Source organism: Petaurus breviceps, unplaced genomic scaffold, assembly GCF_028583685.1.
Source record: "Petaurus breviceps papuanus isolate PSGF00001 unplaced genomic scaffold, PetGlider_PUasm1.0 175, whole genome shotgun sequence".
Lineage (NCBI taxonomy): Eukaryota > Metazoa > Chordata > Mammalia > Diprotodontia > Petauridae > Petaurus > Petaurus breviceps.
The window spans coordinates 60,545,506-60,561,892 of NW_027185764.1; the positions used below are offsets into that span (position 1 = coordinate 60,545,506).

General features: G+C 42.7%; 1 protein-coding gene across 1 annotated transcript in view; it reads right to left on the reverse strand.

Moving 5' to 3' along the window:
• LOC138158898 (integrin alpha-D-like) overlaps positions 1-15,616 on the reverse strand; it is a 41,611-nt gene extending 25,995 nt beyond the window's left edge. The window contains 9 exon segments of the mRNA XM_069085215.1: positions 93-243; positions 537-690; positions 1,200-1,345; positions 3,557-3,687; positions 6,772-6,886; positions 7,055-7,125; positions 8,397-8,500; positions 9,095-9,200; positions 15,467-15,616. Of these exon segments, the coding sequence (XP_068941316.1) occupies positions 93-243; positions 537-690; positions 1,200-1,345; positions 3,557-3,687; positions 6,772-6,886; positions 7,055-7,125; positions 8,397-8,500; positions 9,095-9,200; positions 15,467-15,497 (1,009 nt within the window). The 5' untranslated portion in view covers positions 15,498-15,616.
• Positions 15,617-16,387: the final 771 nt, after the last annotated feature.

Below are 16,387 nucleotides of genomic sequence, written 5' to 3' on the forward strand. Positions count from 1 at the left end.
AAACTTGAACTAGAGACAGGTTTCCTATATTATGGGAGATAGGTTTTGGGAGTGAAACAATTTAAGGACTCAGGACTGGGGCTCTGACTTACCCTCAATGGCAAAGATCTTCTCTTTCAGCTGGTTTTGAATATTACTGAGTGCTCCAAAGTTGTCAACCCAGAATACATAATCCTTGGAAGGTCTGGATGCTATTTCATTTAGTTCTTGTCTGGAGTACCAATTATCAAAGGCTTTCCCCACCTTTAACAAGGAAAAAGAAGGTTAGAGCTGCATGGAAAATGTCCTTACCCCGGAAGTTCTGAGGGGAAAGAGGCTCATCATCTCCCAAGTCAGGACATTATATCTTGAGAGTAAGAGGGTTGGTGAAAGATGAAGGGGAAGTTAGTTGTGCTTGATGGAGAACATTTCCATTGGAGCACATGTAGAGAGGAAGAAGCTGCCTCCTTTTTTAGGGGGAAAAAACTGTGAGAGAGAAGCTACTTATGACTGGATAAAAAAGAAATAGGGGAGAAGATTTTGAGGCCCCTCTGTACCCCAATTGCATATCGGATTATTCCTGCTTTCTCTGCCATGGGGATGACATCACTGTATTCCAGGGAGTCATCAAATTTCTTCCCATCTGTGATGACGATGAGGATCTTAGTGGCATCTTTTCGTGCTCCATTTGACTTTTGAAAGAGTTCAGTTCTGTACAGGGAAGAAAGAGGGTCAAAGTCTCATGGAGTTCATTTCCACTGACTGACCTTGGGAAATGAAACTCATTAGGTCCAAAAACATAGCTGGCCCCAGGGAAAGAATGAGCAGGAAGGAGCTACTCCAGGGAGGGAAGAGACAGAATCCATTTATATATAGTCCAACTTTGAAACATAACCAAGACTGGGAGGAAAGAGCCGATAATAGATTATTTGTATACCTGAGGCTGAATCATTCAACTCCTCCTAAACTGAAATGAAAGAAATCTGGTCCTGAATAAGGATTCAGTCTTTATTATATATGCTACAGTTCAAGAAGAGTGCTAGAAATACTCTTAGGAAAGTGGTCTTTTTAGCCTCTTCTCCCCTCCTTCCCAGCACTGCTCCTTCCTATCAAGACATGGGCGTCTCTCACTCCAACGTGCCCCCTTGACCTTCTCAGCAGAGAGTGAAGCACCCATGCTAGAATAGTTAGGCTTGATATGTCAGAACAAGGGCACTTACACCACTTTTTTGATGCCTGTGGCAGTTTTTGTCACTCCACCCAGTTGAAGAATATTATCCACCAGCTTTCCAGGATCATAATTCTTCTTGAATGTGTCAAAGGTGAAATGTACCTGGAATTCAGCTGCAAACTGCATCAGGGAAAACTGTGGGGAAGAAGCCCTTGAGATCACTCTGTTTGAAATTCCCTTAAGGAACCCAGCAATACCACTTCTAGGACTGTATCCCAAAGATATCATAAAATTGGGAAAAGGACCCCACATGTACAAAAATATTTATAGCAGCTTTTTTTTGTGGTGGCCAAGAACTGGAAATCAAGGAGATGCCCATCAATTGGGGAATGGTTGAACAAGTTGTGATATATGATTATGATGGCATACTATTGTGTTGTGAGAAATGATGGACAGATGGACTTCTGAAAAACCTGGAAAGACTTATATGAACTGATGCTGAGTGAAGTGAGCAGAATCAGGAGAACATTGTACACAATAACAGCCATAGTGTGTGATGACTGATTTTGATAGACTTAGCCCTTCTCAGCAATGCAAGAACTAGAATGATTCCAAAGGACTCATGATGGAAAATGTCATCCACATCCAGAGAAAGGGCTATGGAGTCTGAATGCAGAGTGAAGCAGACTATTTTCATTTTTTTGTTTTGTTTTGCTTTTTTCTTTCTCGTGGTTCCTCCCATTCATTATAATTCTTCTATTCAACATTACTAATGTGAAAATATGCTTAATAGGAATATGTATGTAGAGCCTATATCAGATTGCATGCAGTCTTGGGGAAGAGGGAGGGGAAGATGGGGAGAAAATTTAAAACTTATACAAGTAAATGTTGAAAATTAAAAATAAATAAATTCACTTAAAAATTCCCTTATGGAAGCAGGATTATGAGACTGGGAATGTGTGTGTGTGTGTGTGTGTGTGTGTTTTAAGTCAGTATTGATCATCCTCTGTTCTCTACTCCCACAAGAAAGCTGGATAGTGAAGGAAATACAGCTGGGTCAGTCAGTTGATTAATATTTATTAAGCACCTACTATGTTTCAGGCATTGTGCTAAATACTGGAGATACAAAAAAAGTCAAAAGACAGTCCTGGTCCTTACAATCTAATGGACAACAATCAATATACAACAACAAGCTATATATAGGACAAATAGGAAATAATTTAAAAGGAGGTATTGGAAAAGACTTCCAGAAGAAGATGGGATTTTAGTTGGGCCTTAAAGGAGCCCAGGCACGTAGAGATAAGGAGTGGGAACATTCTAGGCATTCTAGGGACAACCAGAGAAAATTCCTGAAGCTGAAAGATGAAGTGTCTTGTTCACGGAACAGCAAGGAGGCCTTTGTCGTTGGACGTGTTCTAGAGGAATGCGTGGTAGGAAGGAAGGTGTAAGAAGACTGGAAAGACAGGATGGGACTAGGCTATATAGGGTTTTGAACCCCGCAAAAAGGATTTTGAATTTGATCCTGGAGGTGGCCACTGAAAGTTTATTGAGTAGGGGAATGACATAGTGGGACCTGTGATTTAGGAAAATCCTTCAGTGGCTGAATAAAGGGCTGGATTGAAGTGGGGAGAGACGTAAGACAGGCACATTCACCAGCATGCTATTGCAATAGTCTAGGCATGAGGTAATAAGAGCCTGCAGTGTCAGAAGAGAGAAGGGAGTGTATTTGAGAGATGTTGCAAAAGTGAAATCAATAGGCCTTGGCAGTAGATTGGATGGGGTGGGAGCAGGGAGAGACAGTGAGGAGCTGAAGATAACACCTAGGTTGAAAGTCTACAGGACTGGGAAGATGGTGCTGCCCTCAACAGTAATGGTTGAGGGAACTTTTAGTGGGATAGTTTGGTTTCTGATGTGTTGAGTTTAAGATGTCTACTGGACATCCAGTTTGAGATGTTTAAAAGGTAACTGGAGATGTGAAATTGGAGGTGAGAAGAGAGTTTAGAGCAGGATAAGTTGACTTGAGAATTATCCGCATGGGGATAATAGTAATTAAATCCATGGGAGCTGATGAGATCCCAAACAGAGAAGTATAGAAGGAGAAGAGAAGAGAATCCAGGACAGGATCCAGTGGTATACCTATGGTTAGAGGGCAGTATCTGAATGAGGATCCGGCAAAGAAGACTGAGGAGTGGTCTGAACAGCAGGAGGAGAGCCCCAAGACCAGGTCTGGGGAGTGTGCCTGTGCAAATGTATTGAGTCAGCAGTGATCATCTACCTGATGCCAACGACTGAATGGAAGCTCTTCCTACATGTCTCCATACCTGCCTACCTAATATGCTCCCTAATTCCTGTTCCTGGGTTTCCCTGCACATAGCCAAACCCAGGCAATTCGTCCCAGCTGCTCACCTGTGTGTTAGGCTTTTCAAACTGACTCATCACAGCTTTCACAAAGTTTTTCATTTTCATGAAGTCAGATTTAGAAATGCTGCCAGAGCCATCAATCAGGAAAGCAATATCAATATCTTGTTTGGGGCACTCTGGAAGAGAGAAGAATGGTAAGAAAGTACCAAATGAGATAACATTTTGTATCCCTTAAAGTGCCAAATAAATGCATGCCGCTGTTGTAATCATCATTACTATCATTATACCCATTTACTGGGGCTATTCACTTCCCAGCTAGGTGGTACAGTGGATAAAAAGCTGGATCTGGAGTCAGGAAGACCTGAATTCAAATCCAGCCCTAGAAACTTACTAGCTGTGTGATCTTGGGCAAGTCACCTAACCTCTGTTTGTCTCAATTTCCTCAACTGTAAAATGGGGGCCCTGGAGAAGGAAATGGTAAACCACTCCAGTATCTTTGCCAAGAAAAATCCAAAAAAAAATGGGGTCATGAAAAGTAGGACACAACAACAATATGAACACTACCCACTTGCCCTCATTCACACTAGTACTAGAATATATTCTCCAGGCCCTTTCAATCCCCTATCAGAAAAACAAATGATAGGATTGTAGATGGAAGAGGCCTTCAACCCCTACATTTTATAGGCAAAGCAAAAGTTCCAAAGAAAATCGCTTATTTTATGATCTCATAGGTAGTATCAGAGCTATGATTTGAACCTATGTCCTCTAACACCAAATCTAGTCCATTTTTCCACTTTTGCTCCCTCATTCTCTTTTGGGGTTTCAACCATAAAAGGAATATGAAAACAATAACTGATTGATCAGTATGGGGGCAGTTTTCAGATAAGACATATGGGTTGCTTGAGATGTATAATTGTGAGATAACTCCTTGCATCTATCTGTCTTTGACTGTGACCTGTTTTCTGGTAAGCATAACCTAGGTCCTTAGTGAAAGGACTCTAAGCAGCAGGTAGGCAGCTAGTGGTTAGGCTGCCAGGCTTGGAATCAGGAAGACCTGAGTTCAAATCCAGACTCAGACATCTTTTGGGATTTCTTCTTCTCCCTCCCAACAAGTAGGTCTTGTCTAAACATCCAGAATATGGCCCTGTTGCTCCCCCTTTCAATGTCAGTGCCCTTTCCACTCATCCAAATACAGGAACTTGCTCCATTCTCTGCTCTTTGCTTCTCAAAGCAGGGGTCCTTCAGCCCCTTCCAAAACACAAGGGAAGCCCCCCTCACAGTGGGAGGGGTTCCTTTTCTTTCTTCAAGAACAACATATGTGAAACACTGTGCTAGGTAGGTTCTGGGTAGGAAAACAAAGGGAAATAGTCCTTTTCCTCAAATAACTTACATTCCCTGGGCGTACCAAGGGCTTCTTTGACATTGGACAAGATGACCTCAAAGTGAAAAATATTCCAAATCACGAAATGTGCATACTCTGTAGTCTAGTTGGGGCTCAAGAGAGTGATGATGGGACCAAAGCTTGTCAAGTACTCTGTATTGATTGATTCTCCCAAACTTGATTGGATACCTTTGTCTGGCTACCTTGTATTCCCACAGTTGAATGTCGATCTCAGAATCAGCTTGTTCTTGTCAGTATGTGACATGTATGCTAAGAGTAAGTGCCTCTAAGGCCCCTGTCGGTCATGAAGGGTGGGTGGGGGTCTGCTTCCTGGCTACCCATCTGGATCCAGCACATTGCTACTGCAACAGTTTGCCTTGCTCCCTCCCCATCCGTACAGATACACATATTCTCCAATCTTACTTCACACCCCACCAAGGAGTCAGTTAGTCAATATTGAAAGAAATTAATGCAGGCTATTCATCGGAAAGTCAAATACTGAAGCTAAAGCTTAAATATTTTGACCACACAATTAAAAGATGGAACTCTTTAGATGAGGATGGGAAAGGTTGAAGTCAAAAGGAAAAGGGGACGGCAGAGGATGAAGTAGATAGATAGTGTCAGGGAAACAATGAACATAAACTTGGACAGATTTAAAGAGATAGCGGAGGATCGAAGGGCCTGCCATGCTGTGGTCCATGAGGTCACGAAGAGTCAGACAGGGACTGCACACAACAACACCATCCCTATTAGATGCTGCCCAGTCCATCTGAATTACAGAGCAATCTGATGAATTTAATCGAGCCTCAGACAAGTAACTCCTAGTCTCCTTGTGTTCCCTCCCTGTTTCCATTGAGTCCCATTTGTCCAGAAGGATGATCTTCATATAATCTGTGTTCCAGCCAAACTAACTTTGTTCCAGCCTCAGCTTAAATCTGATCTTTCAGTTCTGTCCCCTCTCTCTCCTCCAGGCAGGTAGGATGGTACAGTGGATAGAGGGCTGTGCCTGGAGACAGGAAGGCCTGAATTCAAATCCAGCCTCAGAGAGTTACTAGCTGGGTGATCCTAGGCAAGTCATTTAACTTCTCTTTGCCTCGGTTTCCTCAACTGTAAAATGGGGGTCATAATAGAACCTACTCACAAGGTTGTTGTGAGAATCGAATGAGGTAATATCTGCAAAACTCTTGGCACGTAGTAGGTGCTTAATAAATGCTTGTTCCCTGCCATCTCTCTTCTCTCTGGAATTACCTTCCATTTATACTGCACATGTCTTGTATGTATATTGTTCTTTGTATGCTGTCTTCTCCACTAGAATGTGAGCTCTTTCTGCCTTTGTTTCCCCAGCCTTTAGCACAGGATCTGATATGTAGTAATGGTTTAATGAGTGTTGACTGAGTACTTATGACTCCCCAAACAAGACATTACATCCCTCTTCTCTCTCTATGCCTTTGTAGAATCTCTCCCCTATGCCTGAAATGTACTCCTTTCTAATCTCTGCCTTGATGACCTTCCTGCTTTCTTTCAAGGCTCAGCTCAGGTACCCCCTCCAACCTGAGGCCTATTGTGATCACCTAGTTGTTAGTGCCCTATCCCCTCCTCTGAAATTACACAGTATTCACTTTGCATATTGACTATTTACTTAACTGTACGTGTTTCTCCTCAGTAGAATCTAAACTCCTTGAGGGTAAGGACTGACTTGTTTTTTGTCATTTGTCCCCAGCTCTTAACACAGGGCATAGGACAGATGGTAGGAGCTTAATAAATGCTTGTTCTATGAATGAATGATCTGAGTTGTCTTCCTGGTCCCCTCCCCATTGGAGGTATCCAGGTTCATACCTTCAACAAAAGAATCTTACACAGTCTCCACCTACTGACTCACCCGGAAGTGCTGGTGGGAACTTCTGAAGTTGCTGCAGATTTGAATTCAACACAAAGCAGAAACCTTTCATGTAAGTGTTCACCTTGCAGGCTTGATGTACTGTGGGTCCACAGGCCTAAGAAGCCAAAATAAGAGTTTGATGGTCTGTTGCGTCCCAGGGGTCCACCTGAGTCCTAACACAAGAAAACTACTTTCTTCCCTGTATAGACACTGTGTCCTTCAGTCCCAACCACCTCCTTCCCTCCAGGGCCCCATTACCCTCATGTGACCCAGGCGAACTTACCAGAATCTGTGAAGGGTTTGCACCAGCTGTCAGAGAGAGCCCTAGGGACATGTTCACTGCCTCTAGAGGGACTGGAGAGACACAGACATGCATAGTCACACACACATAGGGTGAGTAGGGCTGTGGGGGTCACTGCCTTGGGCTTCACACAGCTCTGTGGGAAGCTGTGGTGGAGGATGCTTCAGCTTTAGGTCAAGATAGTGTATAGTACAGGAGAAAGCAGAATAGATTTGGAGGACAAAGGTTCAAATCCTAATTCTGCCACCTGAGTGACCTTGAAAAAGTTACTTAATCCCTCTGGATCTCAGTTTTCTCATCTGCAAAATGAGGGGACTGGACTAGAAATCATTTCCATCTCTAAATCCATGATACTGACTTCTGAGAGATGTGTGGAGTCTGGGAAATCAAAGGAAAGACAAGACGCAGAACCAAGCGAAAATTGTAGAGGAAGAGCAGTATTGTTTTAAGAACATTTTTTTGAGCAAATAAGTCATTTTGACTATTCTAAATACCCAAATTAACTCCAAAGGACACATGAAGGAAGACACTATCTGCATCCAGACGGAGTGTGTAGAATGATTTTACATATGCAATTATTTCTTCCACATCGTGACTTTCCCCATCAAGGTTTTTATATGTATGTATGTGTGTATATGTGTATGTATGTATGTATGTATCATGGTTTGGCATAAGAAATTAAATGGGAATTTGGGGGAATTTTGTGGCATCAAAAAGGCCAGCAGACAATTTTAGAGTAAGGTACTATAAACACCTCATAAAAGAAAAACAATTCAGACTTCTCTGGTACAAAGGGAGGGCCAAAATGTTTTACATGGATTTTGCAGAGTGAAGGGGAGTCATGCCCCTAACACCAGCAATGTGGAAGAGATGTACTTATTTGTATGTACATCTTTGTGTCTAATGGTAGCCATCTTTAGGGCAGGCACCGGGGGAGAAAAAAATTTACATGATAACTATTTTATATATTTAAAGAGAATAGCAAGTTGTACATGATAGATTTGTACTTTCATGTACAATCATCTTTTGTTATTATACCGTGGTATGGAAATGCCTATTTTGTTCCATAAATTAAAAAGAAAATAAAGAAAAAGAAAAAAGAGACAATAGGTGGGGCGTGGTGTTGGAGTAGGGGACGAGTGCAGAGGCAGCAGAGCTTGGAGGCTGATGAATTAAGTGATGCGAAGCAGAAAACCTAAATTCCAGCGGGGGCATCAAGTCTCGGAAACAGCAAAGGCTGGAGAAGAGGACAGCTGGGTAGAAGAGTTAAAAGCAGAAAGTGGGACCCGGGGCATGCTGTCCCAGGACAGGAGTCTTTACTCACTCTGCATGGGGATAGCCTCACAACTCCCAGTGCCATATTCACAATTGTAGAGTTTCCCTGTTTGGTTAGAGGATGTCCTCTCCAGGGGGGCTCCTACCACCAGGCTGTGGGGAGAAGGGGAAACCCAGAGGTCATCATGGGGACAGGAGAGAGTCACGGAAGAACTTTCATTATTAGGATGAGAGAGTAGACACCTTGAAAGAGAAAGCTGTATCACCATGAGACATGTAAGTACATTAAGGAAGAAAGTCTGCACGCTTAAGAGGGGGAGAATTACTAGGCATTCCTAGTACCATTGAGAATATTGATAATTCCGATATAGACATAAGGCTGCTTGTGACTTTTTCCTACCTCCCAGAATAAGAGACATCTTTAGAAAGACGAGAATACTGGGGAGGATGAAGGCATATGGAAGGGGAAAGGTGGGGATAAGTATACAGCGCCTACTATGGGCCAAGCACTTTATAATGATTATTTCATTTGATCCTCAAAACAACCCTACAAAGTAGGTGCTATTATTTTCCCCATTTTACAGGTGAGGAAACTGAGGCAAACAGCAGCTAAATGACTTGCCCAGGGACATGCGTCTGAGGCTGGATTTGAAATCTTCCTGATTCCAGACGCAGCACTCTACCAACTGGGTTGCGTAGTTGTTAGCCTAAGAAACCTCCAGGTAACAGTTGTACCCATCACCTTACCGAGAGCCCTCAAACAGGACCACAGTGTGCCCAAACTCAGCTGCATCTGACTGGAAAGTTGTGGGATGGTCTGTGTCCAGGTTGAACCCAAGAGAAGAGGCCAAAGCTGAAGGCAGGAGGGTAAAACAGTGAGTCAATAAACAGATGGCAGGCACTGTCCTATGTGCAAAACAAAGAAAGCCAGACGACTGTCTCTGTTCTCGAAGAGATTACAGTCTAATGGGAGAGACAACATGAAAACAACTAGCTACAAGCAGGCAAGATTGTCAATAATCAATAGAGGGAAAGTACTGGAGTTGGGGGGGGGGGTTGGGAGAGACTTCCTGTAGAAGGTGGGATTTCAGTTGGGACTTGAAGGAAAGTGGGAGGTGCAGGGGAGGAGGGCAGGCATGGGAGATAATGGGGGACAGCCAATGAAAATGCCCAGAATGAGGAAATGAAGTCTCTTGGTGAAGGAACAGCCAGAGAGAGGAATTTATTTCCCTGACTCTTACTCTGTCAGCTACTCAATTAAATTCAACTTAACCCAATAAACACTAAATGTCTATTATGTGTAAGACATTTTGCTAGGTTTCAAAGGTAAAACTCACTTCCTGAATTTATGTAGCTTATGTAATTTATTTAGGAAGATGACTTATCTAAAAATAACTATTGGATGGTATATTATATAGCTTGTACTGTGATCTGCATTGGTGAAGGTAATTCCATGTTCATGAACTCTGAAATTCTCTTATTTGAGCACAATCTAATATCATTCCACCCCTCCGTCTGCATTGGAACTCCAAACCCTGTTCTTCCTCGAATCCTTGGACCCCTCAGTTCCTTCCTAGGCTATCACTCCAGCACTAGTTACACTTTTCCCCTTCCCCAACTTGACCCCTTGGTGAACCAGCTCAACCCTATTCTTGAGTCCCTTGACCCCTTATTATATCATCAGTCTTGCTCTGCCAAGCCTCAGCCTTGGGTCACTTCCATCATCCTCCACTTTTGCTCACACACTGCTAAAAGAAGCTAGAGTAAAATCACAAAATTATTCTGTGTCCACTACAAATTTGTTACATAACCTCAACCAAGCCCTCCCCATGTCAGGGCAGTCCTTATTGCCCCCCTAATTGAATCACTGTCCCAATCACCATGATGACTTTTCCAAACCTTTTCATCCTTCCTCAAATCTTCCATGGCTTCCCCTCCCCAAACCCTTTCAGCTGAGAACCTTGCTCTGTGTTTTACTGAAAAAAATTTGTGAGAGTTCCCTCTTCTCTTCTTCCCATCTCACATTATCCTTGTGCCGTCTGTCACCATCTCTTCCTTCTACCTTGTCTGACTAATGAAGTGACCCTTCTTGCCAAGGTGCACCCCTCTACATGCACAAATGATTCCATTCCACCCCACCTTCTCCAGAAAATTGCCCCCTTTTTCCATCTCCACTCTCACCTTCACTCTTGTCCTCTACTGCCTGCCCTGTGTTCCTCATCCTCAACCTTCACCAGACTCATCACCTCCCTATTATTCCACATCTCTCATACCTTCCTGAGAAGGCTGTCCCCCATAGGTACCTCCACTTCCTGTCATCTCATTGTCTGGATTCTGACCTCATCATCCAACCAAAACTCTTCTCTTCAATCTAACTATCTATCAAACTAACTAACAATCTTTTAATCACCAAAACTAATGGACTTTTCTCAATCCTCAATCTTCTTTCTTTCTCTGCAGGTTTTGACCCCTGTCTTCTTCTTGATGTTTTCTTCTCTCTGTTTTCACAACACCACTCCCTCTTCCTGTCTATCTGTAGAGTGCTCAGTTTCCTTTTCTGCATATTCCTGTAGGTCAGCGGTGGGGAACCTATGCCTTTGACTGAATCCAAACTTCATGGAACAAATCCCCTTAATAAAAGGATTTGTTCTGTAAAACTGGGACTCAGTCCAAAGGCTGCACCTGAAAGGCCACACGGGGCCTCGAGGCTGCAGGTTCTGCACTCTGCTCTAAGTCGTGCCTGCTAATTGTGGGTGTTCCACAGGGCTGGTGCTGGGTTTTCTTCTCCCTGCGCACAGATTTCACTTGGTGATCTCATTAGCTCTCACGGATTCAATGATCCCCTCTATGCTGATGAATCAAGTCTACTTATCCAGCTCTAACCTCTCAAAGATTCTCCAGTCGTGAATCTCTAATTGTCTATTAGACTTCTAGCGCTGGACATCCCATAAATATTTTAATCTCAACATGTATAAAACTGAATGCCTTACTGCCCCCCAAACCTCTTTTCTTCCTAACTTCCCTATTACTATTAGGAGCACCACTGACCTCCCAGTCACTTAGACTTGCAACCTAAGGGTCATTTTTGAATTTTCTCTCTGTCTCTTTCTCTCACACATGTACACACACAATGCATACACACATATGCATACACACATACACATGCAAACATGCTTGCATGCACACGCGCACACACACACACACACACACACACACACACACACACACCCCATATCCAATTTATTGCTAAGGCCTGTTGATGTTACCTTTGTGACATCTCTCTTATTTATTCCCTTCTCTCCTCTGACCCTACCACTTGCCTGTATAGGTTTCTTATCTCTTCATGCCTGCACTATTGCAATTGCCTGCAGGTGTCCACCACACATTTCTGCTCACTCCAGTCACACCTCCACCTAACTATAGTGAAGTCATCTTCCTTAAATGCAAGTCTGGCCATGTCACACATCTCCTTAACCACTCAATAAACTCCATTGGCTCCCTAACACCCACAGGATCAAATAGAAAAGCCTACATAATTTTCAAAGTCTTTTTATAACCTGACCCCCCCAACTTTCCAGCCTTCTTATACTTTCTGCCCCCCCCACCCTCTCTGAAACCCAGAGACCCTGGCCTCCTGTTGTGCCTCAAACTAGATAGAGGGTGTGTGTGCATTTTCATTGGCTCTCCTTCATACCTGGATGCTCTCCCCCCTCCTCTCCGACTACTGGCTTCCCTGGTTTCCTTCACGTCCAAGCTAAAATCCCACCTTCAATAGGAATCCTTTCTCAATGCCCTTTAATGCTTGTGTCTTCCCTTTGTTGATTATTTTCCATTTATCCTTCATTCTCGGATGAGCAATGATGACATTACAAGGGTGATGTCTTGACTTGTTCAAATATTGGATTTAAGTGAGGCAGACCTAGCTGCATGATGGCCTGGGATTTATACTGTGTATAGCTTAGTACATAGTTTGCATCCTTTCTGAGTTCCTTGAGGGCAGTCACTGTCTTGTCTTTCTTTGCATTCTCATGTCTTCTGACTACAAGTCAAGTGCACTGTCCATTATGCCACCTAGCTGCCTCTGAAATAAAGCTATTTATATGTAAAGGTGCCATATTCACCTTAAATTGGAATATGATTATGGAGAACCTTGAATGTTCAACTAGGATGTGTAGATTTTATTCAGTAGGTGTTGGGGAGCTATTGAAACTTTTTGAGCAGAGTAGAAATATTAATGTTATTAGGAACAAAAGTCTGGCTTGAGTAAGTTGGATTAATTAGAAAGGGGTCAGGGAGAACAATTAGCAGCCTATAGTAACAATCCAAGTAAGAGGTAATGAGACTTTGAACTAGGATGGGTCAGTGGGAATAGAAAGGAAGAAAAGGGGACAGATTTCAAATGTAGACTCAATGGGACTTAGCAACTAATTTTGTATAGGAGAGAGGAAGAATCAAAGATGCCTTTTTGATTTTGGGACAAGCTGACTGAGGAAATGGTGTTACTACTAACAAAAATAAAGTGGTTAAGAGGATTATGTTTGGGGAAAGACAATAAGGTGTCATGAGGACAACCAGATGAAGATGCAGTTGGAAATGCAGGTTCGAAGCTTAGAAGAGAATGGAGCGATGACACATCATTCAAACCATTTAAATCATAGGTGTGAAGGAGATTTCCAAGAATGAGAAGAGAAAGAGAAAAAGACACACAGAGAGACTGAGATGGACAGAGATGGAGGGGAGAGAGAGAGATAGAAATAGAGAGAGAAAGCTTAGGAGAGAGAGAGAGAGAGAGAGAGAGAGAGAGAAAAGAGGGAGAGACAGACAGAGACAGAGACAGAGAGAGAGCACAAAGCACAGAGCCTTGGGGCGTTCTCATAATTAGTGAATGGGTGGGTAAGTAGGAACCAACACAGAGGACCTGAAAGGCATAATCAGAGTCTGGTTTTTATTTCAGCAGGGGGTAATCATCATAAGTAACCTCCTTAGAGCAACTAGGTAGCATAGTAGATAATGAGCAGGACCTGGAGTCAGGAAATTGTTGCTCCATTGTTTTTCAATCCTGTCCAACTCTCCATGACCCCATTTGGGGTTGTCTTTGCAGAGATACTGGAGTGGTTGGCCATTTCCTTTTCCAGCTCATTTTACAGATGAGGAAACTGAGGCAGACAGGGTTAAGTGACTTGCCCAGGGTCACACAGCTACTAAGTGTCTGAGGCCAGATTTGAACTAAAAGGATGAGTCTTTCTGACTCCAGGCCACCCAGCTGCCTTTGGAGTCAGAAGGACCCAAATTCAAATCCTATCTCTCACACTGTGTGACTGAGGGTAACTTCTGTTAACTTCAGTTTTTTTCACTTGTAAAAGGAGGATAATAATAGCACCTCCCTCCTAGGATTGATATCAGGATCCAAATGGAAAAGAACATATTTTCGAAGAGCTTTATAAACCTTAAAGCTATATAAATACTAGCTGTTATTATGTCACAAAATATCCCATTTTTTATATCCTTTTCCTTGGTCTCTAAGAAAAATAAATTGACTAGAAGTATCTGTGGAAACTGTCTCAGGAAGTGAATTGAACTATCCACTTTTCTATAGCCTTTACAATTACAAAGTGTATTGACATCTATTTTGAAACTCACAACAGCCCTGTGCCGTAGGTACTATAAACATCATTAATGCTTTAAAATTTTTCCAATTAAGTCCATTGTTAGAAAAGAGAAGGGGGGAACCATGGAGGGTTCAGTGTCTCTGAAGCCAAAGAAAGAAACAGGATCTAGGACGAGGGGTTGATCAACTAATCATGTCAAATGCTTCCCGGGGGTGGAGAATGAGAACTGAAACTGCCCATTGGTGATTGCATTACTGAAGACCAAGAAAATTGATTCAATTCAGTAATTGCGGGGCGGGGGAGGAAGCAGACAAAAAGAAGGCATGGGAAGGAGAAGGAAGTGAGAATTCCAAAAAAGTTGATGCAGTCGAGTAGTGTGAAGGAAGTCAAATTAAAAGAAGTTAGTAAGGAGTGGGTGAAGTATAGTGGGTGAATGTAGTCAAGGAGTTTGGTTATGAAGGGTGAAGGGTCTACATGAGATGACCACATAATGGGGCAACAGATTGGAGTGAAGGTGGCTCTTTTTCTTGTTTTTTTTGGAATAAAGGGAAATGTGCATAATTTTAGGTGTTGGGGAAGGAACAAGTAAATAAGGGGCTGAAGAATCAAAAAAAGAGAAGCCTAGATATTGTCTCTTCTTGTCTCTTCCAGTCCTAACTTCCAGATGTGCCCTGCTTCCCATTCTCAAATGTCCCTTCATATCCCTTTCTACATGTCCCAGTTTTCATATAGCCAATTCATTCACTGACCCTGACAATAAGTTATTGCATTGGTGGTCAGGTTGATTTGACTTGCTCATTCTTTTCAATCTTCCTATTTCCCCTCACCTGCTTCTAAGTCTTTCTGACAAACTGTAAGACAAAAGGGTAACACCACAGGACACTTCAAAAAGAAAAAAGCTCCATTCTGGAAATGAGAACTTTGAATTCTGCAGCTCAATTCTGTTTACTTTAGGTTTCTCCAAAATGTGTCCACACAGGCAACATTTCTCCCTGTACTTTTTTTTTTCCTAGAACAATAGGGGTTAAGTAACTTGCTCAAGGTTACATGGCCAGTTATTTCTGGGTGTGGTGCTGAATATATGAGCCCAGATTTGATCCCCAGGTCATCCTGACACTGGTGAGCCACCTGGCCGCCCTTAAGCAATTGGGGTTAAGTAACTTGCTCAAGGTTACCCGGCCAGGTGTTTCAGGGTGGGTGCTAAGTGTCTGAGCCCGGATTCGATCTCCAGGTCATCCCAACACTGGAGCGGTGCTCTTACTCACTGTGCTACCTGGCCGCCCCTGTACTTTTTTTTTTTAACAAGTTAATTTATTGACTTTTTCTCTCTGTACTTTCTTGAGCAACCTCAAATCTGAGCGTCATTGACCACAATTCATACTTTATGCTAAGTAGGAACCAGATCTCCAGAATCTCACATGCTAGCTCTCACTTCAAAGTTGGTAATTAACTGATTCAACCCTCCCTCCCTTCAAGATGAACCTGTATCATAAAGCTTAGGTTTCCTCACCCATTAGCAGGATAAGTGCAGCAGAATCCATGGCTGGAAGGTTTAGGGGAGTTGTGTGTCTCCAGTCTTTATTCAAGTCCCAGGCTAGCAGCTGACACAAAGACCAGTGGGTACAGCAATAGAGGAAGAGAAATGTTCTGTAGAATAGCCAGGAAGGGAAGTCTCTTAAATAACTCAGAGGTAGAGGCGGAGAAGGAATGCCAAAAATAGATTAGCAAAGGGCTGAGTAAACTTAATAGATTACTATCTTCAAAGAGAATATTTTTGACTTAGATCTCTTTATGGGCGTGACTGACAAGATTTAAATGAAGTTGGAAGATCCCTCCTCACAGTAAAAACAAAGGTGGTTTTTAGGCTTTTGGTATTCAAATATAGCTGATATTTGGGGCCACTAGGTGGCACAGTGGATAGAGTGCTGGGCTTGAATGAGTTCAAATCCAGCTTCAGACGCTAGCTGTGTGGGCCAGGGTAAGTCACCAGGGTAAGTCACGTAATTGTATTTGCCTCAATCATCTGACTCTTCATGTTCCCATTTTTGGAGTTTTCTTGGCAAAGACACTGGAGTGGCTTGTTATTTCCTTCTCCAGGAGAAGGAAATGGCATTTTTACAGATGAGGAACTGAGGCAAATAGGGTTAGGTGACTTGCCCTGTGTCACACAGCTAGTTAAGTATCTGAGACTGGATTTGAACTCAGGAAGATGAACCTTCCTGATTCCAAGTCCAGCACTCTATCCCTTGCACCACCTAATTGCCTTAATGGATATTATCAACCATAATAAATAGGGAGAAATTGATAAAGAAGTTCAGAAAAAACAAACACCACTTTATGGATTCTATCCAGGAAATGGAATGTAAATAGGTGAAGTATGTATGCTCAGTTGAATTAAATTTCTGGGAAGTATTTGAAGATCCTATGTTGT